This window comes from Schistocerca piceifrons, chromosome X (genome assembly GCF_021461385.2).
Source record: "Schistocerca piceifrons isolate TAMUIC-IGC-003096 chromosome X, iqSchPice1.1, whole genome shotgun sequence".
In the NCBI taxonomy this organism is placed as follows: domain Eukaryota; kingdom Metazoa; phylum Arthropoda; class Insecta; order Orthoptera; family Acrididae; genus Schistocerca; species Schistocerca piceifrons.
In genome coordinates, this window is record NC_060149.1 from 893621641 (window position 1) to 893647371 (window position 25731).

Here is a 25731-nt window from a genome sequence, read left to right on the forward strand (position 1 = left end):
TTATAGCCCATCTGGGTAGGTGGCCATGGGCATGACGCTGCGGGGAGTGACAGGAAGATAGGGAAGTGGTCACTACCACACAAGCCATCATGGGCTCTCCAGTGGAGAGATGGGAGAGGTCCTGGGCTGCAAAGCGATAAATCAATGGCCGAGTAAATACCATGAGCCTCACTGAAATGTGTGGCGAACCCAGTATTCAGGAGGTAGAGGTCAAGTTGAGACAGTAAATTTTTGGTACCTCTACCTCAGCCAGTAAGCACGGTGCCACCCTGCAAGGGGTTATGGGCGTTAAAATCTCCCTAAAGTAGGAAAGGTGTAGGGAGTTGTTGAATCAGTGTAGCCAATACGTTCAGGGGTACTGCATCATCTGGAGGCAGATATACGTTGCAGACAGTTAGTTCCTGCATTGTCCGTATCCTGACAGCCACAGCTTCAAGAGGCATCTGAAGGGGGCACAGGTTCACTACATACAGAGTTCAGGACATAGATGCACAACCCACCTGACACACTATTACATTTGCTATGGTTCTTGTAATATCCCCTATAGCGTGGGGGGCAGGGGCCCACATTGACGGGAACCAGGTTTCCTGGAGGGCAATGCAGAAAGCAGGTGTTAAGCTTAACAGTTGCTGTAGCTCAGCCAGGTGGTGGAAAAAACCGTCGCAATTCCACTGGAGTATGACATTATCGTGAGACTGGGAAGGCATGAAACACTCAATGAGGCAGTCTACACCTCAGGATCACCTGCTGCCACCGGATGAGTACCTGTGCGATCAACATTCATTTTGTCTAAGGGCCCAGGGAGAGCTAGGTCCTCAGCAGACACAACAATCACCACTTCATCCTCAGATGCAGGGCTTGTAGGTAGCGGTTGTGTGTGTGCCATCGCAGTGCCTTGGTTCTAGCGGGTCTTTCTCTTTTTTAGTTTATCTTGCTGCTCCTTAGGTTTTTCGGGCAAGGAAGGGCTTCACTGATTCAGTCTCAGGGACTGAGGAGGACTGTGAAGCCCTACGACCAGCTACCTGTGTGTGCACTTCAGCCACTGGCGGGTGTCCGCTTTGCCACTGGTAGTATCCTGGGAAGGGAGTGAGCCAAGGGACCACTTCACAGCAAGAGGAGCTGAAGAAGACTTACACTCCTCCAGCTGTGAAGGTGGGACTAATGTCCCCGATGGTGGGAGTTGCTCGCGAAGTAGGTGTGCAGGAGCAAGAGGGAGGGAAGCGCCCCCACCATCAATGGGACAGGTGTAGTTTTACAGCTCTGAGACCCGACTGGAATTGGCGGAACTGATGGGGTGATAACTGTTCTTGTAGCGGCGGCATAGGAAGATATCATAGGCACAGGGTGCAGCATTCAAATTTCCTCTTAGCCTCAGTGTAGGTCAGTCGTACAGGGTCTCGTATTCCATAATTTTCCTCTCTTTCTGTAAAATCCTGCGCAGTTGACATAGATGAGAAGCGGGGCACAGGGAATATTGGGATGTGAAGGTTTCTCCATAATATCGACAGGTGACACTGGAAGTACAGCGGGAAGACATATTGCCGAACTTCCAGCACTTAAAGCACCACATCGAGGGAGGGATATATGGCGTAACATCACGGCGGTAGACCATCACCTTGACCTTCTCGGGTAATGTGTCACCCTCGAAGGCCAGCATGAAGGCAACGGTGGCAACCTGATTATACCTCGGACCCCAATAGACGCGCCGGATAAAATGAACACTTCGCCACTGTAAATTGGCGTGCAGCTCGTTGTCAGACTGCAAAAGAAGATCCCTGTGGAAAATAGTACCCTGGGCTATATTTACGTTCTTATGGGGCGTGATAGTAACAGAAACAGCCTCAGCTTGTCACAAGCGAGTAATGCCTGTGACTGGGTAGAGGAGGCTGTTTTTATTAAGACTGACCTTGACCGCATTTTGGACAATCCTTCCACCTCCCCAAAATTGTCCTCCAAATGTTCTACAAAAAACTGATGCTTCATCGACACAAAGCATTCCCCATCAGCTCTCGTACATACTGGGTACCGGGGCGAGTAAAATTCACTGTCGTCCTTAGCCTGGCGTTCCTACCATGGCATCGTCAGGGGGGGAACGAATTGTGGTTATACTTCCGTGGATTAAATTGAGCCCTTGAATGCTTGGAGACTGCTGGTGGTTGACCACCAGCAAGAGGTGATGTACTACGCTTCATGGAGTGTCAACCGCCCTGATACCACCCACTTCGACCAGGGGCCCTCCCCTTGGATGCCACCCAGCCGCAGCAAAGGCCACCTGGCAGGACGGCCATTACTGGGAGTTCTGATGCCCCAGGGTGACGGGCATCTACTCCTTGGCATACATGGGGAGTTAATGGCAAAGGCATCAGCAGAGCGACTCCTGTGTGGTCAGGGGGCTACAACCAACACGATACGTGGCAGCCCCACCACAACGGACTGGCTACCATGCTGGATATCAGATGCAAACAAGTAAACAAGTCCATTATCACTGTCAGTGCAGAGAACGTTCCTGCACAATGGATGGAGGAAAATGCACCCAGAAGGGTGACCTCGCCCAACAGCTGGAGAATGAGCCGAAGTGCAGATCCACATCGATGAAGGATGCGAAAGGTCTCAGCACACGATGCACCATGTAAGGCGCCCTTCCCCAACTGGCTCACTCTTCGGGAAAATTTTGAAGAATGGAGGTCAAACTCTACAGGGGGCTACCACGTGAAGTCCAAACTGTGAGACTTCCTTTAGTTGCTTCTTATGACAGGTAGGAACACCTCATGCCTATTCTAACCCCGGACCTGCAGGGGGTTATGGAGAAGGATATTTTACCAATGAGTGAGCAGAAAAGAGAAAAAATATTGCCAGACAATACAGTGCAAAAAGTAAAGAGTTTTTATTTGGATGACGAAAACACAAGAATAATGCCTGGGAAAAAAAGCCAAAGTGAGCATCAGCAAAAATACCTATAACAAAAGTGTCTTGTGTTAAGTAATTTAACTAAACTGTATTCTCTCTATTAAAAAATTATCCTGAAGACAAAGAAGGATTCTCAAAATTTGCTTCTCTTCGACCAAAACAGTGTATACTTGCAGGACCATCAGGAGTACATACTGTGTGTGTGTGTGTGTGTGTGTGTGTGTGTGTGTGTGTGTGTGCATTTACCACCAAAACGTTAAATTGCTTCTAAATTCCATTTCTATTAAGGAAACATACCAAGATATAATTAAAATAGTAACATGTGATATAAATAACTGAACCTGTATGTTTCATCTGTGCGAAAAATGTCCCATCAGTTCATTGCATAAAACACACAAAATGCAATAGAAGACTATGATCCTAATGAGATGGTATAGTGCAGTCAATGGGTATCAATCGATAGAATGACTAAGTGTTCAAATCACTTCTGTATCAAAATTCTGTGAAAACTAATTAATAAAATTGAAAAACTTACTCCACACTCTTTTATTTCTCAATCTAAATCTGATTATTTGAAAATGAAGAAGGGTCAGTGTTAATTTTAATGGATTTCAGTGAAAATCTCAAGTTTGTTGTTCAAGATGAAGTACAGGGGTACCAGTGGAACAATGGTAGCTGCACTGTTCACACTGCCCATATATATTACAGAAAGGACAAACAGCTGAAGCAAAAAGTATTTGTATTGTTTCTGATTATCTAGAACATGATGTTGCATTGGTGTACCAGACTCAGAAGACTGTACTGAATTTTTTTAAAGTGTGAATTTCCATAAATTCATCTTGTGTATGTTGAATATTTCGCTGTGGTTGTGGTCCACAATATAAAAATTATTAAGAATTTCAGAAATATCTGCTACAATGAACATGACTTTAACATAAAGTGCAGCTGTTCCTTTTTTGCTACCAGCCATGGAAAATCTCCCTCTGATGGTATTGGTGGCACTGTTAAAGGACTTGTCACAAAAACAAGTTTGCAAAGAGTTTACAAAGATCAAATACTTACAACTTCACAGCTAATTGAATTCTATCTGCAAGGCACTTCAGTTCTCAATATTTCAAAAGATGAAATGCTACAAGTCAGACATTATCTTTCTCGGCACTTAATAAGTGCAAAAACAATTCCTGGAACACGATCTATGCATCACATTGTACCAATATCACCAACCGAGATTGGAGCAAAAAGGCTGAGCTGTGATACGGATTTTAGTATCGTGCATGATTTCTCAGATGCACTTACACCACTAATGCCAGAATGCACTGTGCAGTCCAACTGCTATGTTGCATGTGCATATGACTCTTCTTGGTATTTGGGAATTGTTGAGAAGGTGAATTGTGAAGGTGGAGATGTTACAGTAGGGTTCACGCATCCTCATGGACCACTCCCATTTTAATGGACTGATGATGATGTTTGTGATGTTTCTTTCTCTCATACGAGGTGTGACAATAAAGTAACGAGACTGATTTTCTTTGTAAGATGTGGCAACCCTGCAGGCTTGCGTAGGCACAATACCTTTGACCTTGGTCTATAAGCTGCTTCTAGTCCAAGCGGCACATCGATGCAACTGCTCAGTCGTGAGATGTGCTGTAATAAGTTAACACATGTTTGTGTCATTTGTTGTGGAAATTGAACCGCATAATATTGCGTAACAGTATGCCATTTCTTTTTGCGTTAAATTGGGTGAAAACGCAACGACAACTTATGGTAAGCTTCAGAAGGGTTTTGGAGAGGAGGTAATGTCAAGAGCTCAAGTTTTTTCTTGGCATAAAATGTTTAGTGAAAGCAGAACGAATGTTGAAGATGAAGACCACAGTAGATGACCATCAACCTCATGGACAGATGTAAACTTGGCCAGGGTGCGTGAACTCGTGCGATCTGATCTAAGATTATCCGTAAAACTGATTGCAGAAGAACTGAACATCAATTGAGAAATGTTTCATCTAATAATAACTCACGATCTTGGTATGAGAAAGATTTGTGCAAAAATGGTTCCATACTGCTCTGTCAGTACAGCAATTTTAAAACCTCAAAACAAATTTCAGTACAACCACAGCCACCTTATGCACCAGATATCACTCCGTGCGACTTTTTTCTATTTCCAACAGTCAAAACGGCGGTCAAGGGACACCATTTTCAAACAACACAAGATGTCCAAAAAGCTGTGATGAGGGTCTTGGAGGATATTACAGAAGATGAGTTCCAGGAATGTTACCATCAATGGTAGAAGCACTGAAAAAAGTGTGTGCAGTCACAAGGCAACTACTTTGAAGGAGACAACACTAAACTTGACTAAAACGGTAAGCAACATTTTTTTTTTCACATCAGCCTCATTAATTTATTGTCGCACCTCGTATTCTAAGTTAAGTTGGTATCATCACTGCAACTTGCCATACTTATTCTCTGAGCAAAGAGTCCTCAAAGTTGATGGAAGAAAAGTGGTTCTCATACAAAAAAATATTATCTGAGCATCAAAGTGTATTGTCACATGTGTAATTCCGAATCAACTTTAATGCAGACGGCAGCACCACCATTTTGGGCAGTGTTGACAATATTAGCTTTTGACAAAATGCTTAAATATTATAAACAAAATGCTATGTATTTTTACATTCACTTAATTTGGTTATGACACAAGTAAGAAGGTGTTCATGTGTCATGTAATGTACTGCAATTTATGTTCAATTTGGATATTGTTATGTGTACTTATCTTGTTAATGTCTCTTGGTTAGTAATTGTATTTCTCTCCAGGATAGTGCCATTCATTTTTCAAAACTGATTTTTTTGTGGGATAAAACTTTATTATTTGGGGGGCGGGGGACACTTGTCCAAAATATTTTTCTAAATTAACAATAACATTAATTTACATTAATTTACAAAAATTTAATTGGGCAACTCTAACATGTTTTCAGAAACTACATGTCCGAAAGGATATTCAGGGAAAAAACTGTCAGCATACCATATTTTCTTTAAAAACTGCAGCCAATTTTCAAATTTTTACAGTTTGCTTTGAAGTAACGCATTGCATCAAACTTTCAGCAATTGCTACCAACAGAATGTATATAAAGCAAAATAGAATAGAGAGACAAGTAGGATCTAATATAGAAGAGTACCAAGCCAGATTCATGTACGGTAGACGTGCAGAACTGATTCGTAATTTAAAAACAATTATGAGAGTTGCAACAACTCTTTTACGAGATTACAATTTTCTCGAGTACTATTGTTCTCTTTGCGAAAGATGATGTCACTAAACAAAGTCTCCCAAATATTCAATATACGTACACGGACCTTGTGCTATAAAATGAAAAATATGCACTGGGAGAAACCTGGAGGACGAATAGTTTTTACTTCATACGAAGAAAAGCAACAACTGTGTAATTGTGTGATTCAAATGGGTGCCTGGGGGTACCGATTCGATTTGTTTGATCGAAGAGCGAGCAGTAAAATTTTGTTGGATAGAATGAGACAGGGCTAAGTCATCCCCAAAACACTTATCAGTGAGGCAGTGTAGCAACATTGCTACAATGAGAGCAGTTCTAAGTAAAGAGATTGTTGAGGAGTATTTTGAAACTCTTAATATCTCACTAGATGGTATAGTGCCAGAAAACATTTCAAAATTTAAAAAGCAGCATACTATGGTTACTTCCATTCTTTGGTGGCATATAGAATTATTTTCTAGGGAAATCAACCTCTTGCAAAGAAAACATTCATTGCTCAGAAGCATGTTGTAAGAGTGATGTGTAGTGTAGACCCTAGATGCACTTACAGAAGCCTATTCCAGAATCTGGGAATTCTTACAACTACTTCTCAATACATATATTCACTTTCGTGTTTCATAAGTAAAAACACTGATTTATACAAATGTAACAGTGAATACCATCAGTACAACACAAAGGAGGAAACATGATTTCCACACTGAAGGTAAAAATTTGAAGGTTGTGCAGAATCGTGTACAGTACTGTGGTATAAAGATATTTAATGCTCTTCCTCCTGAAATCAAATGTGAAATAGCCAACAAATCTACATTTAAAGAGCTTCTGAGGCAATTTCTTTTAGCCATGTCATTTTACAGTTTGAAAGAGTTTATGAAACACAGTGAGAAACTGCCTTAAAATCAATGTATTATCGTATAAATTGAACATTAAGCTGTACATTCTTGCCACACATGTAACACTTTCAGTGTTAACTGCTTATATTTAACTAGCCTATCTAGGTTATACGACCTTTTTCATATTTAATCTACTATGTTTTATACTTTGTCATCTGTAGGCCTAAGGTTTCTCATTTCATCATATTGTGTTATGGATCATTGTAGTAGTAACGTAACTTTCTGATCTTTACTTGTAAACGTAGTTTATAAGTACTTGTCATTGACAATGTAAAAATTGACACACACTACATCCATGTGAAATTCTCACAGTTGGATCCATGATGTAAGAAAAGAATAAATAAATAAATAAAATTGGCCAACGTTCAATATAAGATACAAAAGCAGTACACAAAATCTCAGTTCACAACTAGGTAATGGGTGTCATGGCCTGGGTGACTTGACATGGAATGACCCAAGATCAAGTTAATGTGTGCAGTTTTGGAAATACTGATTCCCCATGCCATTTAATAACGTACAGTGTCTTAAAAGGACAAAAAGCTGTAAAGGAACTTTCCTTAAAAGAACAACAATTACTTACTAGACGGAATGGTTTACACCCTACTGAAAATGCTCAACTATGCTTCCACCATGACACTTTACTCCTACAAAGATTTGAATTTTTGCAAAGATCGTGCCGCAACCTCTTTGGTAAGAAAAACCACACTGCACAAAACAGTTTGCACTTGATCAACATAGAAACAGCTGACCTACTAAAAAGTATAACTGTGTCTGGTATTAAACCAAGCCAAAAAAAGTGCCCTTCCTGTTGAGAAGAATTTGATACACTGAAATATTCACAGATGGAAGTTACATCTCGGTCAGATGAAGATGACGAGACTAATGTTGCTCACAATTTGAGTACAAGCTTAACAGCTGTTGGAATATCACCATTAAAATTTCAACAAATTGATGCAAGGGATACAAAAGGATATGCAAAGTGAAAAATACATCAAGCTGAAGGTGCAATCATTAAGAAAGTTGCAGAAGTGGGAGGACTTGATCCCAGTGAACTGGAGCAACCATCCGCAAGCAAGCAATGCTTGACTTGTTCAGATTACAGTCAGCTGATCCTAGTACTGAAAGACAAATTACATATATTAAATCATAATCAGGAAATTCAAACTTTGACCTTAGTTCCCCAAAGCTGGTCTATCAAAAAGACTATGGAAGAATTTTGTTTTTCAGAAAGAATGGTACGTAAGGCTAGAAATTTAAAAGCTGAACAGTGAATATTGGCACAGCCCAAGTTAAATGTGGGGAAAAGCTTCCTGAGGCTGTGACGGCAAGAGTCATAGAATATTTTTATGATGAAGAGTTTAGTCAGTGCGCTAAAGTTGCTAGTAAACATGTTGTCAGTACTGAACTACAGCCTGGCCAGTATGTCGCTTGCATTTATGGTGGAAAATGGTGGATAGAAAATATTTGAACTTTCATGTGAAGAAAAAGATGCCTTGATTAACGTCATGAATCCTCATGGAGCTGCTCAATCATTTTACTGGCCAGTTAGAAGAGACATATGCTGCATTCCAGAACAACAGATAATTACAGTCATAACAGTTCCAGCTGCTTCAATGATAGGGCGGCAATACAGTTTGCCGCAACACTAGTTTTGGACATCAGCAACAAATTGCATTTAATGACTGAAAAATTCTGCATTATGGCTTGTGAACCACAAAGAGACCCAAACAAGGCCCGGGAACCTGTTGGATACCCACATTCACATTTGGGAACCTGCTAGATACCCACATTCAGGATTGACAACCTGTTAGATGCTCAAATTTCGGTTTGGGAACGTGCAGTAAAGAAACCCACCTGTGGCTGACTTTGCATGGCTATCAGGTGAGGCCCCTTGGCAATGGGGCTACAAGCCACTGAGATTGGTAATGGCGTAGCCACTATGGAGCAATGCAAGGATTTTTCTCAAATTACAAAAAAAAATCAATAGTTTGGGCACAATTTTTGCACCTTACCCAAAGAGACACCAAAATGAAAATATATTTTTCTAATAGTATAAAATATGCTCTGTCAAATGCTGCTAATGAATGTAATGCGATAGGTGTTCATTTTGAGATACGTGACTTTGAACACAGATATATTTTGATACATTCATGTTTTTTGGCAAATTTACAGCATGGTAGCACAGTAATTAAACACAGAAGCCAGACTAAAATTTGTGATATACTAAACTCCCAGACAGACAGTAGTTTGGCAAAAGACCAGGCCCATAGTCCACTTTCTCCACCACTTACGTCCCATTAAAATATGGGACAAATTTCTCGCAACATGATGTGTTGCCCACTTTGAACTGAGACTATGCCAAATGCATTGCTTTCTGAACTCTACTTCCATCATTTGTGTGTATAGTACAAGAAGTTGTACCACTATACCCAGAAGCAAGAGCCTAGCTCTTTTGCATTAGAAACAGTGGAATGCCAAACCTGAAGATTTCTTCACAACTTTTTGACCTCTTGTAGAAGTGGTCTTCACAAAAGTGGCTCTAGCATCTCAACCAAGTTACAGGCAACCCTGAAACTTTGCACCCTCAGGTACATACTGTACAAATTTCATCAAAACTGAAGATGGCTGAGCTGGGAGCCTTAGGCCACTTCACATGGAACGACCCAGTGGTGGTCGTGCTGTGGGGTAATTGTTCACCATTTTCCTCTCCAAGTTTATCCACTTTACCTAAATCGATGCAGTGAGCTTGTGATAGTATTGTGACCTGCTTTTACATGAAACATTCTTGTTTGTTTAAATTTCTTTTACAGCTTCCTTCACTTTATTTGCAGCATGAAAATAAAATTGATGATACACAAACAGTGGATGTTGCTGATGCTGCTCTGTGTTTTGACTTTAAGCAGACTCTGCTGCAATAGGGCACGATATTCTTATATAAATAATGTTGTGACTGTGTAAGTCAGAAACATTTACAGCTAATAGTTACTTTTTAAGACTACCACGTGTCTTATTAAATGACAACATGTGACAAATGGAGGTAGTTAACCTTCTAAAATGGCAAATTTGAATGGACTGGCATAGTATATTATCAAACCTCTTACTTATTAGGTAGTTCAACCCATGTGTGATTGTTTTAAACCTATATTCTGATACAGAACACGACAATACTAAAGGTTGGCCCATCACTGCAATGAGGAAATTTCCTCGAAACAATTAAATATAGAAAATTAAATACTTTCCTCGTGTAATTCCTAGTGCTGTCCAATCTAAACCTGAAAGGATGGTCGAAAATTAGATTAGATGTACTTTTTCGTTCAGAGATCCACAGGGAGGAGATCCTAAAGCATGCAGACTATGTCAGGAAACAAGGTTGAGTAATACATATTTCTAAAAAATAACAACATGCCTTTCACAGATGCTACGTGAAACGACAATTAAATATAGAAAATTAAATACTTTCCTCGTGTAATTCCTAGTGCTGTCCAATCTAAACCTGAAAGGATGGTCGAAAATTAGATTAGATGTACTTTTTCGTTCAGAGATCCATAGGGAGGAGATCCTAAAGCATGCAGACTATGTCAGGAAACAAGGTTGAGTAATACATATTTCTAAAAAATAATAACATGCCTTTCACAGACGCTACGTGAAACGTCCTTGTGGGGGGAAAAAACACCAATTTCATGCAAGAGGTAATAATGTATGTAGTTAGGCACTGAACCATCGGAGCGTCAATAGCAAAATTAAGTGGGGATGGAAAGTCGTGTTCTACCCCTCCCCCTAGCTAATTTGATTATTTTTCAGAGTTTTTATGTAATATAGAACTATATGTAGCGGTACATAATCGGCATCAAACTAATCGTCCACATTTATGTATTACGTAAAACAGGTCTTATGAATTAACTTCGAAACTTTGGTTCTTAAATCGCATTAATTATAGAGCTAACTTAAACCTTTGGACTACACTTAGGATTCATCCATTATTACAACCTTAATTTCATATTAATACCACCCCCCCCTCAAGTTATTACATGTTAACCTAACCTAGGCTTTGTGTAACTTCCCGCTCAGTCTCTCATCTCTAACACTATTCCAGTGGAAGACACTATCACATTTTCTGACTGATGGTGTCTAAATTCGGTGAACAGCTCTGTCTCAATGTTATATGTTTTAAACTTAGCATATTTAAAAGCTCATAGTATCGTAGGGGCAAATTTGTTTTTCTTTTAGGAAATATTAAAAACCTAAGAAATCGTCAGTTCAACTGACACGCAGAATAAAGCCAGCGTTATCATTTTGTCTTTACCTCTTTAAAATATTTACACGAATTTGTTACTCACACTCGAAATAACGATTCAACACTGTTATATTTAACAATAGTAAGCATAGAAAACTTACCCATCCCAAAAATTCAAGTGCAGAATGCTCCAAGTGTATGGAATCTGTCCATGAATCTTTTTTATTTCGTCCAAATCCATCTTCGCTATTGGTATTGACGCCTGCATCACCAAGGCGGTTGTTGACATATTTCCTATTTTGTAAACTATTTGCATAATATGAAGTTGCTCCTCTCGACTTGATTATACATGAACTGACCTTGCGTAACTCACAGGTATTCACCAAATTTTTAAAACTAAATTTGCCAAATATGTCTCTAGCATTTTTTGTAAGATGTCTTAGCATTTCTTATAATGTAATTGTCTATCACCTACCGGAGAAACGTTGTTTGTCAACCTAATTAATACCGCACATTTTATCCACAAAAATTAACTGTACGAGTAAATTAACGGTGAACACCAGCTATAGTTCAAGCATTTGAAGCCACCCTCTCCCCACAGAAACCAAACGGCACCACACACACTACGCAGTGCAGCCAGCCGGTGTATACACAACATTCAGTGTGCGACCTGTGCGTGTGCTACTGTACACAACTACACAAACAATGACCATCAAAGAACTTGCAGTAGACGCAACCGAATGAATGACTACCAAAGAACACGTTCAATATTTGTTGATTATAGTAGTTTATCGAAACTACAATATACTGAAGCGAGCTCACACTATCAATAATATTAACAAAAATTGTCAATTAACAAGGCGATTTTAAAGGTTAAGACTTCTACGGCGCCTGGTAGAGTTTTGCACAGAGCATAATTTAATCATCGCTAACAGTGGTTTAAAAATAATAAAAGACGGTTGTATACTTTGAAGAGACCTAGAGACACTGGGAAGGTTTCAGATTGACAATATAGTGGTTAGACAGAGGTTTAGGAACCAGATTTTAAACATTCCCGGGAACAGATGGGGGCTCTGACCACAATTTATTGGTTATGAATTGTAGATTAAAACCGAAAAAAATTGGAAGAGAGGTAGGCAATTATGGAGGAGGGAACCGAAAAAGTTGAAAGAACCAGAGATTGTTGAGAGTTTCAGGGGGAGCATCAGGCAACGGTTGACTAGAAGAGGGGAAAGGAAATAAGGAGTACAGTAGAAGACGAATGGGTAGCTTTACGAGATGAAATAGTGAAGGAAGCAGAGGATCAAATAGATAAAAAGACAAGTAGGAATCCTTGGATAACACAAGAGATATTCAACTTAATTCATGAAAGTAGAACATTTAAAATTTAGCAAATGAAGCAGAGGAAAGGGAATACAAACATTCAAAATATGAGATTGACAGGAAGGGCAAAATAATAATAATAATAATAATAATAATAGCTTTATTCAACATCGAATGGTACACTGCACATGTGCAAAGAAACAGTAATGATTAAATTTATTTGTACAATACACAAGACACATTCTTCTGAATACGTCATTAATTTACAACAAAATTACAATAAGATGTTTACTGATTTCTATTCGCATAATTTCACAAAGCATTTGTTGTTCTTCATATAAGTATGGTACTCTTCTAATGAGTAGAAAGGGTGTTTTACTAAAAATTTCTTAAGTTGATGTTTCAGTTTAATTGTAGGAAGAGCCATGACTGCACTAGGCAGTGCATTAGCTAATTTTATACCTGCATACTGAGGCCCCCTTTCGTAAAGTGCTCTTCTGTGGCTGCCAATGTAAAATCTTTCTTTATTTCTAGTATTGTACTGGTGGAAATCTGAATAAGTGTTTGGGTGCAGTCTTTTCACAAGCAATATGGCTTTTAGAATGTATGTGTTTATAGCAGTTAACACCTCTGTTTTTGGAAACAAGTTGCGACAAGATTCCCTATATTTTGCTCCACAGATTATTCTCACACCACTTTTTTTGAAGAATGAGTAGCTTATCTAGATTGGCTTTGGTTGTTGCCTCCCAAATTTCAATACCGTAGTTCAAGTGAGAGGAGAAAAGAGCATGGTATGCAGTCTTTAGGACTAGGGTGTCTCTACAGAACTTGCTAATAGTACTGGTTGCAAATACATTTTTTGACAACTTAGTTGCTAGGGAGTCAATACGTGTGTCCCATTTCAGGTTGCTTTGGATTGTTATGCCAAGGAATTTTACACTAGACTCTTTCTTTACCAATTCGTTGCCCATGTATAATTTAATTTCATTATTCAAACTACTTTTGTTAAACTCCATCAAACATGGTTTACTAGTGCTTACATTTAAGTGGCTTTCATTAAAAAACTGAACAATTTCTTTTGTCACATTGTTGCACTCTGCCTCTAGTTCATTACATGATTCCTTGTTACATACAATGGACGTGTCATCGGCATACAGAACAATTTTGGAATTTATAGTACAGTATTTAATATCATTTACATAGATCAAGAACAGAAGGGGGCCCAACACCGAGCCCTGGGGCACACCATATTTTATGCATGTGATCCTGATTTGTAGACACCACTTTCCGTTTTAAGTAGAACAAACTGTTTTCTATTGCTCATATAACACTTTATTAGGTCATAAGCAGCGCCTCTAATGCCCATTTTCCATAGCTTGTCTAAGAGGATGTCAACGTTCACACAATCAGAGGCTTTTTCCAGGTCTAGGTATACACCTGCCACATGTTCCTTGCTTTCGATACCCCCTATCACCTCTTCAATTAGTTGAGCAGCTGCAGTGCTAGTTGATTTACCTTTTAGGAATCCATTTTGATTTTCGAACATCAAGTTGTGTTTGTAAATAAAGTTTATAATCCTGTTGTATATAACTTTCTCAACTATTTTGGAAAAGACAGGAAGGATTGAGACTGGTCTGTAGTTTTCTATTTTGTTGTTGTCACCTTTCTTAAAAATGGGTGTTACCTGTGCTATTTTGAGTCTGTCTGGAAAGGTGCCTGATTCTATTATATTGTTGACTGCTGCAGACAGAGGTACAGAGACATTTTGGCTACAGGCTTTTAAAACATTAGTATTTAGGTCATCAGGCCCAGCTGAATTGAAGGGTTTTAGAGAGCTAATGATGCCCATTATTTCTGCACAGTTTGCTAAGCAGGAATGGCTAGAGGACAAATGTATGCATTCAGAAACATATTTCAGCTGGGGAAAGGCAGGCACTACGTACAGGAAAATTAAAGAGGCCTTTAGGGAAAAGAGAAGCAGCTGTATGAATTTCAAGAGCTCAGATGGTAAACCCGTCCTAAACAAAGAAAGGAAAGGCGGAAGAATATATAGTGGGCCTATACAAGGGAGATGAACTTGTAAGAAAAATTATACACAGAGAATTGGACGTAATGAAGATGAAATGGGAGATATGATAAGGCGAGAAGAATTTGACAAAGGTCTGAAAGATCTAAGTCGAAACAAGGACCTGAGAGTAGACGATATTCAGTCAGAACTACTGATAGCCTTGAAAGAGCCAGCCACGACAAAACTCTTCCATCTAGTGTGCTAGGTCGGCGAAATACCCTCAGCCTTGAAGAAGAATGTGCTAATTCCAGTTCCAAGGAAAGCAGTTGTTGGCAGGTGTGAAAATTACCGAACTATAATTTTAACAAGTCATGGTTGCAAGATACTAACACGAGTTCTTTACGGAAAATTGAAAAACTCATAGAAGACGACCTCAGGGAAGATCAATTTGGATTCCAGAGAAATGTAGAAACTCATGAGGCAATACAGACCCTACGATTAATCTTGGAAGATAGTTTAAGGAAAGGCAAACCTACATTTATAGCATTTGTAGACTTACAGAAAGCTTTTGACAATGTTGACTGCAATACTCTTTTGAAATTTTGAAGGTGGCAGGTGTAAAATACAGGGAGTGAAAGGCTGTTTACAACTTGTACAGAAACCAGATGTCAGTAATAGGAGTCGAGAGGCATGAAAGGGAAACAATGGGTGAGAAGGGAGTGAGACAGGGTTGTATCTTATCCCTGATATAATTCAATCTGCACACGGAACAAGCACTAAAGGAAACCAAAGAAAAATTTGGGGTAAGAATTAAGACTCAGAGAGAAGAAATAAAAACTTTGATGTTTGCCGATAACATTATAATTCTATCAGCAAAGGACCTGGAAGAACAGTTGAATGGAATGGACAGTGTTTTGAAAAGAGGATGTACAATGAAGAGCAACAAAAGCAAAACAAGGATAATGGAATGTAGTCGAATTGGATCAGGTGCTGCTAAGGGAATCAGATTAGGAAACAAGACACATAAAGTAGTAAATGCGTTTTGCTATTTTGGCAGCAAAATAACTGATGATGTCTGAAGTGGACATGATTTTAATTACAGAAAAGCAATGGGAAGAAAAGCATTTCTGAAGAAGAGAAATTAGTTAACATTGAATATAGATTTAAGTGTTATGAAATCTTTTTGGGAAGTATTTGTGTAGAGTGTAGCCATGTATGGAAATGAAACACGGATGATAAACAATTAAGATAAAAAGAGAACAGAAGCTTTCAAAATGTGGTGCTACAGAAAAAAAAAGTTGGATCGATCACATAACTAATGAGGAAGTACTGAAAAGAATGGAGGAGACAGGAGATTTGTGGGGATCGGTTTGCTAGGACACATCCTGACACATAAAGGGATCACCAATTTAGTATAGAGGGAAGCGTGAGGCGTAAAAGTCATAGAGGTAAACCAAGAGATAAATGCAGTAAGCAGATTCCGCAAGATGTAGGTTGCAGGGAGATGAAGAGGCTCATAAAGGATAGAGTAGTATGGCGAGCTGCAGCAAACAAGTCTTCAGTCTGAAGACCACAACAACAAGATGTCAAACACCCAATTATATTAGCTACTGCTTACAAACAAAAAAAAAAAAAAAAAAAAAACGAAAAAGTGGAAATGGGTCCGAGATTGGTTGAAAAGAAGGAGCAACTGTTCACATGTGAATTTACTGACTGAAATCAGAATCATGGATCCGAAAGATTTCCTAAATTATTTTCCAACAAGTTATTAGCATTGATACAAAATAAAGTACAGAAGTACAATACGTTAATGTGAAAGGCAGTCACAGTCAGCAAGAGTTTAGGAGAAATTTGGAAATGTCTGGCGACAGACAGGTCATTCTAATGCTCAAAGTTTACTTCTGTAATATCAGCAAGCTCAATTGCTAAAATTCTATGCAGATGTGTGAAGAAATTGTAACTGCCTGGCAAGGACCTATTGAGACAATGAAAGTAATATATTTTTATTACTCTTTGTGATGTGTTAGAGAGACTGACATGCATTTCGCAAATCTCTCCCTAGTAATTGCAGATATATGGCGTGTTTTTAGAAATGGGAGTGTTTTTCAAAACTGCTAAGTAACACAACAATGTATACTATATTTTCAAATTAATGCAGTAAGCAGAGTCACAGATAATCCTCTGTTGATCATCCTAAACTGACATATACAATGATTACTCTTGCATAGCCCTATTAAAATTCTTGTGTTTTATAGGCACTTTAAAAACAAGAGCAGACAGAAAACATTAGGACTACTTTTGTTTCTGAAATTCAACGTCAAAGATGGACAGCTACAAATGAAAATAGACACAATAGAAAAAAAAACATCGGAGAATCGTGAAATTATTATAAGAAAAAGCAATGAAACGCAGTACTGCACTGGGAAAGAAGTATTTCAGGAGGAAGGAATATGTTTCATAGTGTTGAGGGGTGTGGGAATGAAAGATAGGGGGTCTGTTAGGTAGGAAAATTATCGAGATGAAGACACATGTTGGGGAGGATAGTGGGAAGACAGAAGGTAGGAAAGAAAGAGGGTAAAGTGGAGCTTGGTATGTGGATAAGGTAGTGGTAACAACAGGAAAGGGGTGGGGATGGATGCAGAAGAAAAAGGAGAGAGGATCCCTGATGTGGAGTGGGGTATGTGGGGGAGAGTTCAAGTTGCTAGGAAATATAAATACCAGGGCGAATCTCATTGTATGGGAGAGGGAGTTGATTGGAGTTGTGTTGGGATAGGATATGGAGTGTGTGTAGATGAAAGGATGATGGGGTGCATTTGTAAATGTGTGACAGTATATCAGGGTTGATGATCAGAGTGCAGACAGTGGAGTTATTGTACTCTTGTTTGCAGATGGTATAGGAGATCTGGAGGTATTCAGTGTTGGTAGGAGGGGTGGTAATTTGATGAGCTGGTAGAGGTTCCATGTGAGGGAAGGTAAACTGATGCGGAAAATGAGATGGAGTGCATGGGGTTTGAGGATCTGGAGAGACTTATAGAACTTTGATGGGGCAGGGGTCTCTGCAGCATTTGCATAACAGAGAATGTGTCAGATCAGTGTTTCGTATGTGTGAATAATAGCGGAGGTGTGTAATCCACAAGTTCAGCGTGTTAGTAGTTGCAGTCTATAGTGAGCTTTCTGTTGGATGGTTAGTAGATAAGGTTTCCCCATAAATAGCTGGTCGAGGGTCAGTCCAAGATATTTAGTCTATTAATGGATAATACAGTAGTAAATGAATAATACAGTCGTAAATGATAAGGTACAAATCATGGAGATGGAAGTTGTGGGCGGTTCATCTTTTAATTATTGCCTGGACTTTGGAAGGGTTGATCTCGAGGAGCCATCAGTTACACTAGCAGATAAACTGACTGAGGTGGATTTGTAGGGATCATTAGTGTTTCTGGAATGTAGGGTAGCGGCAAGAAATGTGATGGCATCAGAATACTGAAGGAATTGGACTGGTGGATGTGGTTTGAGTATATGGGCATTATTGTTGTTGTTGTGGTCCGCAGTCCTGAGACTGGTTTGATGCAGCTCTCCATGCTACTCTATTCTGTGCAAGCTTATTCATCTCCCAGTACTTACTGCAACCTACATCCTTCTGAATCTGCTTACTGTATTCATCTCTTGGTCTCCCTCTACGATTTTTACCCTCCACACTGCCCTCCAATGCTAAATTTGTCATCCCCTGATGCCGCAGAACATGTCCTACCAACCGGTTCCTTCTTCTTGTCAAGTTCTGCCACAAACTCCTCTTCGCCCCAATTCTATTCAATACCCCCTCATTAGTTATGTGATCTACCCATCTAATCTTCAGCATTCTTCTGTAGCACCACATTTCGAAAGCTTCTATTCTCTTCTTGTCCAAACTATTTATCGTCCATGTTTCACTTCCATACGTGGCTACACTCCATACAAATACTTTCAGAAATGACTTCCTGACACTTAAATCTATACTCAATGTTAACAAATTTCTCCTTTTCAGAAACGCTTTCCTTGCCATTGCCAGTCTGCATTTTATATCTCTCTTTCCGTCGACCATCATCAGTTATTTTGCTCCCCAAATAGCAAATCTCCTTTACTACTTTAAGTGTCTCATTTCCTAATCTAATTCCCTCGGCATCACCCGACTTAATTCGACTACATTCCATTATCCTCGTTTTGTTTTTGTTGATGTTCATCTTATATCCTCCTTTCAAGATACTGTCCATGGCGTTCAACTGCTCTTCCAAGTCCTTTGCTGTCTCTGACAGAATTACAATGTCATCGGCGAACCTCAAAGTTTTTATTTCTGCTCCATGGATTTTAATATCTACTCCGAATTTTTCTTTTGTTTCCTTCCCTGCTTGCTCAATATACAGATTGAATAACATCGGGGAAATGTTATATCCCTGTCTCACTCCCTTCCCAACCACTGCTTCCCTTTTGTGCCCCTCGAATCTTATAACTGCCATCTGGTTTCTGTACAAATTATAAAATATCTTTACGCTCCCTGTATTTTACCCCTGCCACCTTTAGAATTTGAAAGAGAGTATTCCAGTCAACGTTGTCTAAGCTTTCTCTAAGTCTACAAACGCTAGAAACGTAGGTTTCCTTTTCTTTAATCTTGCTTCTAAGATAAGTCGTAAGGTCAGTATTGCCTCACTTGTTCCAACATTTCTGCGGAATCCAAACTGATCTTCCCCGAGGTCGGCTTCCACTAGTTTTTCCATTCGTCCGTAAAGAATTCGTGTTAGTATTTTGCAGCTGTGACTTATTAAACTGATAGTTCGGTAATTTTCACATCTGTCAACACCTGCTTTCTTTGGGATTGGAATTATTATATTCCTCTTTGAAGTCTGAGGGTATTTCGCCTGTCTCACACATCCTGCTCACCAGACGGTAGAGTTTTGTCAGGACTGGCTCTCCCAAGGCCGTCAGTAGTTCTAATGGAGTGTTGTATACTCCCGGGGCCTTGTTTCGACTCAGGTCTTTCAGTGCTCTGTCAAACTCTTCATGCAGTATCGTATCTCCCATTTCATCTTCATCTACATCCTCTTCCATTTCCATAATATTGTCCTCATGTACATCGCCCTTGTATAGACCCTCTATATACTCCTTCCACCTTTCTGCTTTCTCTTCTTTGCTTAGAACTGGGTTTCCATCTGAGCTCTTGATATTCATACAAGTGGCTCTCTTTTCTCCAAAGGTCTCTTTAATTTTCCTGTAGGCAGTATCTATCTTGCCCCTAATGAGATAAGCCTCTACATCCTTACATTTGTCCTCTAGCCATCGCTGCTTATTCATTTTGCACTTCCAGTCGATCTCATTTTTGAGACGTTTGTATTCCCTTTTGCCTGCTTCATTTACTGCATTTTTATATTTTCTCCTTTCATCAATTAAATTCAATATTTCTTCTGTTACCCATGGATTTGTACTAGCCCTCATCCTTTTACCTACTTGATCCTCTGCTGCCTTCACTACTTCATCCCTCAGAGCTACCCATTCTTCTTCTACTGTATTTCCTTCCCTACCTGAATAATTTCTTTTATCTCATCATATCTTTCATCAATTTCTTCATCATCTGCAGAGCTAGTTGGCATATAAACTTGTACTACTGTAGTAGGCATGGGCTTTGTGTCTATCTTGGCCACAATAATGCGTTCACTATGCTGTTTGCAGTAGTTTACCTGCGCTTCTATTTTTTTATTCATTATTAAACCTACTCCTGCATTACCCCTATTTGATTTTGTATTTATAACCCTGTATTCACCTGACCAAAAGTCTTGTTACTCCTGCCACCGAACTTCACTAATTCCCACTATATCTAACTTTAACCTATCCATTTCCCTTTTTAAATTTTCTAACCTACCTGCCCGATTAAGGGATCTGACATTCCACACTCCGATCTGTAGAACGCCAGTTTTCTTTCTCCTGATAACGACGTCCTCTTGAGTAGTCCCCGCCCGGAGATCCGAATGGGGGACTATTTTACCTCCGGAATATTTTACCCAATAGGACGCCATCATCATAGAGGAGATAAATGAGAGGAGAGGACAGAACCTTGGGGCACTCCTGCAGTGGGATGGGATGTACAGGAATTGGTTTTGTTAATGGTGTCAGAGAATTATTGACCAGACAGGAAGAATGCAAGAAGGTGAATATGTGTGTATTTGATGTTTTAAAAGGAGCCCAGAATGCGATACTGGTTGTAGGCTTTCTCTTGGTCGAGGGAGACAAAAATAACGATTTTATGGGAGATGAGCTGGTGGGGTAGGAGATGGGCAATGTTCAGGAGCTGGTCATTAGAGGAGAAATTGGGATGGATGCCACACTGGTTAATGGGAAACAGGTGGTGTTGGTTCAGTGGTTGATGGATTCAAAGACCTTGCTAAAGAAGAGGTGAGACAGATGGGATGGTAGAAGGAGGTATCAGTTGGAGGCTTGTGCAGTTTCAGGAAAAGTAGTGTTTTGGACGTTTTCCATAGTTGAGTATAGTAACCTCTGGAGAGAATAGTGGTGTAAAGTGTTGTAAGGGTACAGTTCTCAGTTATGTTTTTTATATAGAATGTGTCATGTGCTGTGATTGGTGTATTTAATTCTGTTTGTCATACATTGTCCAAGTACTGGAAGCTGGGAACCAGAGGTGGGACAGTGGTGTTTGTGCGTTCATGGATGGTAGAGAACAGGGAATAATGAAACTGGGGATTGTCAGGGATGGAGATGTTCGTGATATACAATGCAAAGAGAACAACTTTTCTCAGTTTGTCAGGTAGGGGATGGTTGTTGTTTAGGAACAGGTAGTAAGGGATAGGGTTATTGCCAGTGAGTCGATAGAATCGTTTCCAATAGTTCAAAGAGTTAATGGGGAATGTAGTGTTGAGTCTGGTGCACCAGTCCCACAGTTTATTTGCAGGTAATAAATTCCTGATGTGTCCCTGTATTTGGTGGTGGTGTGTAAGTGTATCCCAGTCATGAGTCCACAAGAAGAAGTGGTACAAGTGACAGGATTCTTGGAGAAGGAGTAGAGCTTGCAGGGGAAGGTTAGGGCAATGGGGATGTATGGTCTTGGTGATAATGTGGACAGATATAGTGTCTGAGAAGGTATCCTGCAGGAAATACATGGCATGAGGGACATCCTCAGGTTGCTGGAAGCTTCAGTCAACAATTATACTATGTTAAGTGACAAAATGTTCTTAAATGGTGAGCCAGAAATCTCATTCTAGTTTTCAGCAATTGCTTGTAATCACTTATATGTAGTAAAGTAACACAGACCTGTTTGAAGTGATGTACAGATTCGGAAAATATTGTACCAGTAACCGAAAGTGGATCTTGCTCAAGTTCATATTACTGCAGAACAGTCAATATTGTAAAAATGTTTTTATATCAGTGCATAATAATAATTTTTTGCTTTAGTATTTTAGTGTAAATACCATGGTGAAGTGGAAATACAAAATTTATTTGTGCCTTTAGAGATTTAAAGTTGCTTTAGTCCCTAATTAAAATCCTCTATAAACAATAGTGGTTGTGTTGGCAGTCACCCAGTAATGTATGTTCTGCACAGCCATATAAAATTTGCTTACAAAATTAAGCATTGTACCTGTAAACAATGGTGGACTAAGTCATCCGAGGCCTGGGGTGGTGAAACTAAATGAGACCCTTGGTCTGCTTAGAAATTGGTATGTTTGTAATGTACATTTTGTAGAAAGTAATATAGATATAATGGCTGAGAAAATCAAGTATTTTAAATGTGTATACTCTAAGTTCTAAGTAACTGTAATACAAAAAGACCCTTTTTTAGGGTAGGGGGGACAGAAAGAAATCAAATTTTAAGAGAGGTTAGGACTGAGACAAACTTTCCGTTTGAGAAAGACACCAAAAAACATAATTCTAGCTTATTACATCAACATAAACAGCTACTGGTTAAGAATTTTCAACAATTTTCAACTCTACCCAATTTTAACTCAGTCAATGCGAAATGTTAGCTGTCTTTATTGCATCAAAATATTCGAGGACTGAGAAATAAAATTAATGAATTAATTATCTGCATAGATGAATTAGAGTCCTCAAACCCAGCTGACATAATCTGCCTCTCTGAACATCATGTGGCCACTGGTATAGAACATTTAAGTGTTGCAGGGTATAGGTTAGCATCTCACTTTTGTAGTGCAGAAATGGAGAAAGGAGGAGTTGCCACATTCATCAGGAACTGTCATAAATTTAAGAACATAGACATTCATAAATTTTGCCTAGTGCAGCATATGGAAGCATGTGCAACAGAAGTAGAATTTCACAAAAAATCCTTCATAATATTAAGTAAATATCAAACGCCTGCAGGTAACTTTAATCTGTTCAAAAACCACCTTGAAGCTGTACTGGCCAATTTAACAACCAAAAACAAGGAAATAGTGGTTGCTGGTGATTTCAATGTAGATTTCCTTAAAGACTCTCCCAATAAGAACTTATTTGAGTTATTAACGCTATCATTCAACATAATTCCCACTGTGAAGTTCCCCACTAGGATAGCCAATTGCTCACAAACAGCCATTGATAATATCTTTATAGAAAAGTACAATGAACAAAACTATATTACAGAACCAATAGTCAGTGGCCTCTCAGACCATGACATGCAGCTCCTCCTGTTAAATGTTAATACTGAACAGGACATAAAATCTGTTAAATCTGAGCTCTAGAGGGTAATCAATAAGCCAAAAATTGATTACTTTAGGACAGTCCTCAGAAACATTCACTGGACTGATGTTCACAGTGCTCATGGCATGAATGAAAATATAACACTTTTACTAATGAAATGCTTACCTTATTTGAACACTGTTTCCCCCCAAAACTAACGAACGTTAGACCAAAGTTTACAAAGAAACCATGGATTACTCAAGGAATAGGGGTATCTTGTAAAACAAAAAGAAAACTGTATCTGTCAATCCGAAACAGTTCTGATGTTGATGGTATAGCACATTACAAGAAATATTGCAAAATTTTAAAGACTGTAATATGAACATCAAAGCAAATATATTACAAGGAAAAGATAGTCATATCAGATAACAAAATAGAGACAATATGGGATATAGTGAAGGAGGAGACAGGTAGAACCAGACATGAAGAGGGACAAATAGCATTAAGAGTAAATGATACATTGGTGACAGATGTGTATAGTGTTGCAGAACTTTTTAAGACACATTTTATAACTGTTACTGAAAAGATGGGGTTGTCAGGTTCTGTAAATGCTGCTATGGAATACCTCAGACCAGACATTTCAAGTAACTTCCTTAATATGAATTTGACCCTCATTGCCCCAGCAGAAATAATATCCATCATAAAATCTTTAAAATCAAAAGCAGCTAGTGGGTATGATGAAATATCAACAAAGTTAATTAAAGAATGTGATTCTGAGTTAAGTAACATATTAAGCTACCTGTGTAACCAGTCGTTTATCACTGGAATATTTCCTGAATGGTTGAAATATGCTGAAGTAGAGCCACTGTTTAAGACGGGAGATAAAGAAATAGCATCAAATTTCCGTTCAATTTCGCTTTTGCCAGCACTCTCAAAAATTTTAGAAAAAGTAATGTACAATAGGCTAAAACCATCTTATCTCAAATAACAGACTGTCAAAGTCGCAGTTTGGATTTCTAAAGGGTTCTGATATTGAGAAGGCTATCTACACTTACAATAAAAATGTGCTCAATTCATTAGACAAAAAATTGCAGGCATCTGGTATATTTTGTGATCTATTAAAGGCATTTGACTGTGTAAATCACAATATCCTTTTAAGTAAATTAGAATATTATGGTATAAAAGGAAATGCTGCAAAATTTTTCAAATCTTATATCTCTGGCAGGAAACAAAGGCTGTTACTAGGAAAGAGACATATATTAAGCTATCAGGTATCATCCAACTGGGAACTAATTATATGTGGGGTCCCACAAGATTCTATTTCAGGGCCCTTACTTTTTCTTATGTATATCAATGACCTTTCATCAGTAACATTACCAGATGTCTATTTCGCTTTGTTTGCCAATGATACAAACATTGCAATAAATAGCAAATCAAGTATAGTCTTAGAAAGGTCGGCTAATAAAATATTTGTGGACATTAATCACTGGTTCCTAGCCAATTCTTTGTCACCAAACTTTGAAAAAACACACTACATGCAGTTCACAACTGGTAAGGGGTGTCCCACTAGTACATACAATGACAAGCACATAGAAGAAGTGGACAGTGTTAAATTCGTGGGATTACAGCTTGATAAAAATTCAACTGGGAGGAGCACACCACAAAACTGCTCAAGCGTCTTAACAAATCTCTATTAGCAATGTGAAGTGTGTCAGACATAGGGGATATAAAAGTGAAAAAGCTGGCATACTATGGTTACTTTCATTCCATAATGTCATATGGAATTATTTTTTGGGGTAATTTGTGAAGCCAAGCTAAAGTTTTCTGGGCACAATAATGTGCAGTAAGAGTTATATGTGATGTGAACTCAAGAACATCCTGCAGAAACCTCTTTACGGAACAAGGGATTCTAACTACTGCTTCCCAATATAGTTATTCCTTAATGAAATTTGTCATTAAAAATATACCACTTTTTCAAACCAACAGATCAATTCATTGAATCAATATTAGAAATTATCCTTATTTCTAATATTGATTCCATGAATTCCATGAGTTAAAGTGTGGTGTCACCGCCAGACACCAGACTTCGTAGGTGGTAGCCTTTAAATCGGCCGCGGTCCGTTAGTATACGTCGGACCCACGTGTCGCCACTATCAGTGATTGCAGACCGAGCGCCGCCACACGGCAGGTCTAGAGAGACTTCCTAGCACTCGCCCCAGTTGTACAACCGACTTTGCTAGCAATGGTTCACTGACAAAATACGCTCTCATTTGCCGAGACGATAGTTAGCATAGCCTTCAGCTACGCCATTTGCTAAGACCTAGCAAGACGCCATTACCAGTTACTATTGGTATTGTGAATAATATACAGTCAAGAGCGACGCTCATCCTTAATGGATTAAAGTTAAGTATTCCACCAGCTACGTCCGTTTTTCTAAATTCTAATTTCCTAGAC

General features: G+C 39.0%; 1 protein-coding gene across 1 annotated transcript in view; it reads right to left on the bottom strand.

The window, feature by feature from the left end:
• Positions 1 to 12012, bottom strand: part of LOC124721194 — a 45692-nt gene extending 33680 nt beyond the window's left edge. Inside the window, exon 1 of the mRNA XM_047246039.1 lies at positions 11462 to 12012. Within this exon, the coding sequence (XP_047101995.1) occupies positions 11462 to 11746 (285 nt within the window). The 5' untranslated portion in view covers positions 11747 to 12012. The remainder of the gene's footprint in view (positions 1 to 11461) is intronic.
• Between the last annotated feature and the right edge of the window lie 13719 nt (positions 12013 to 25731).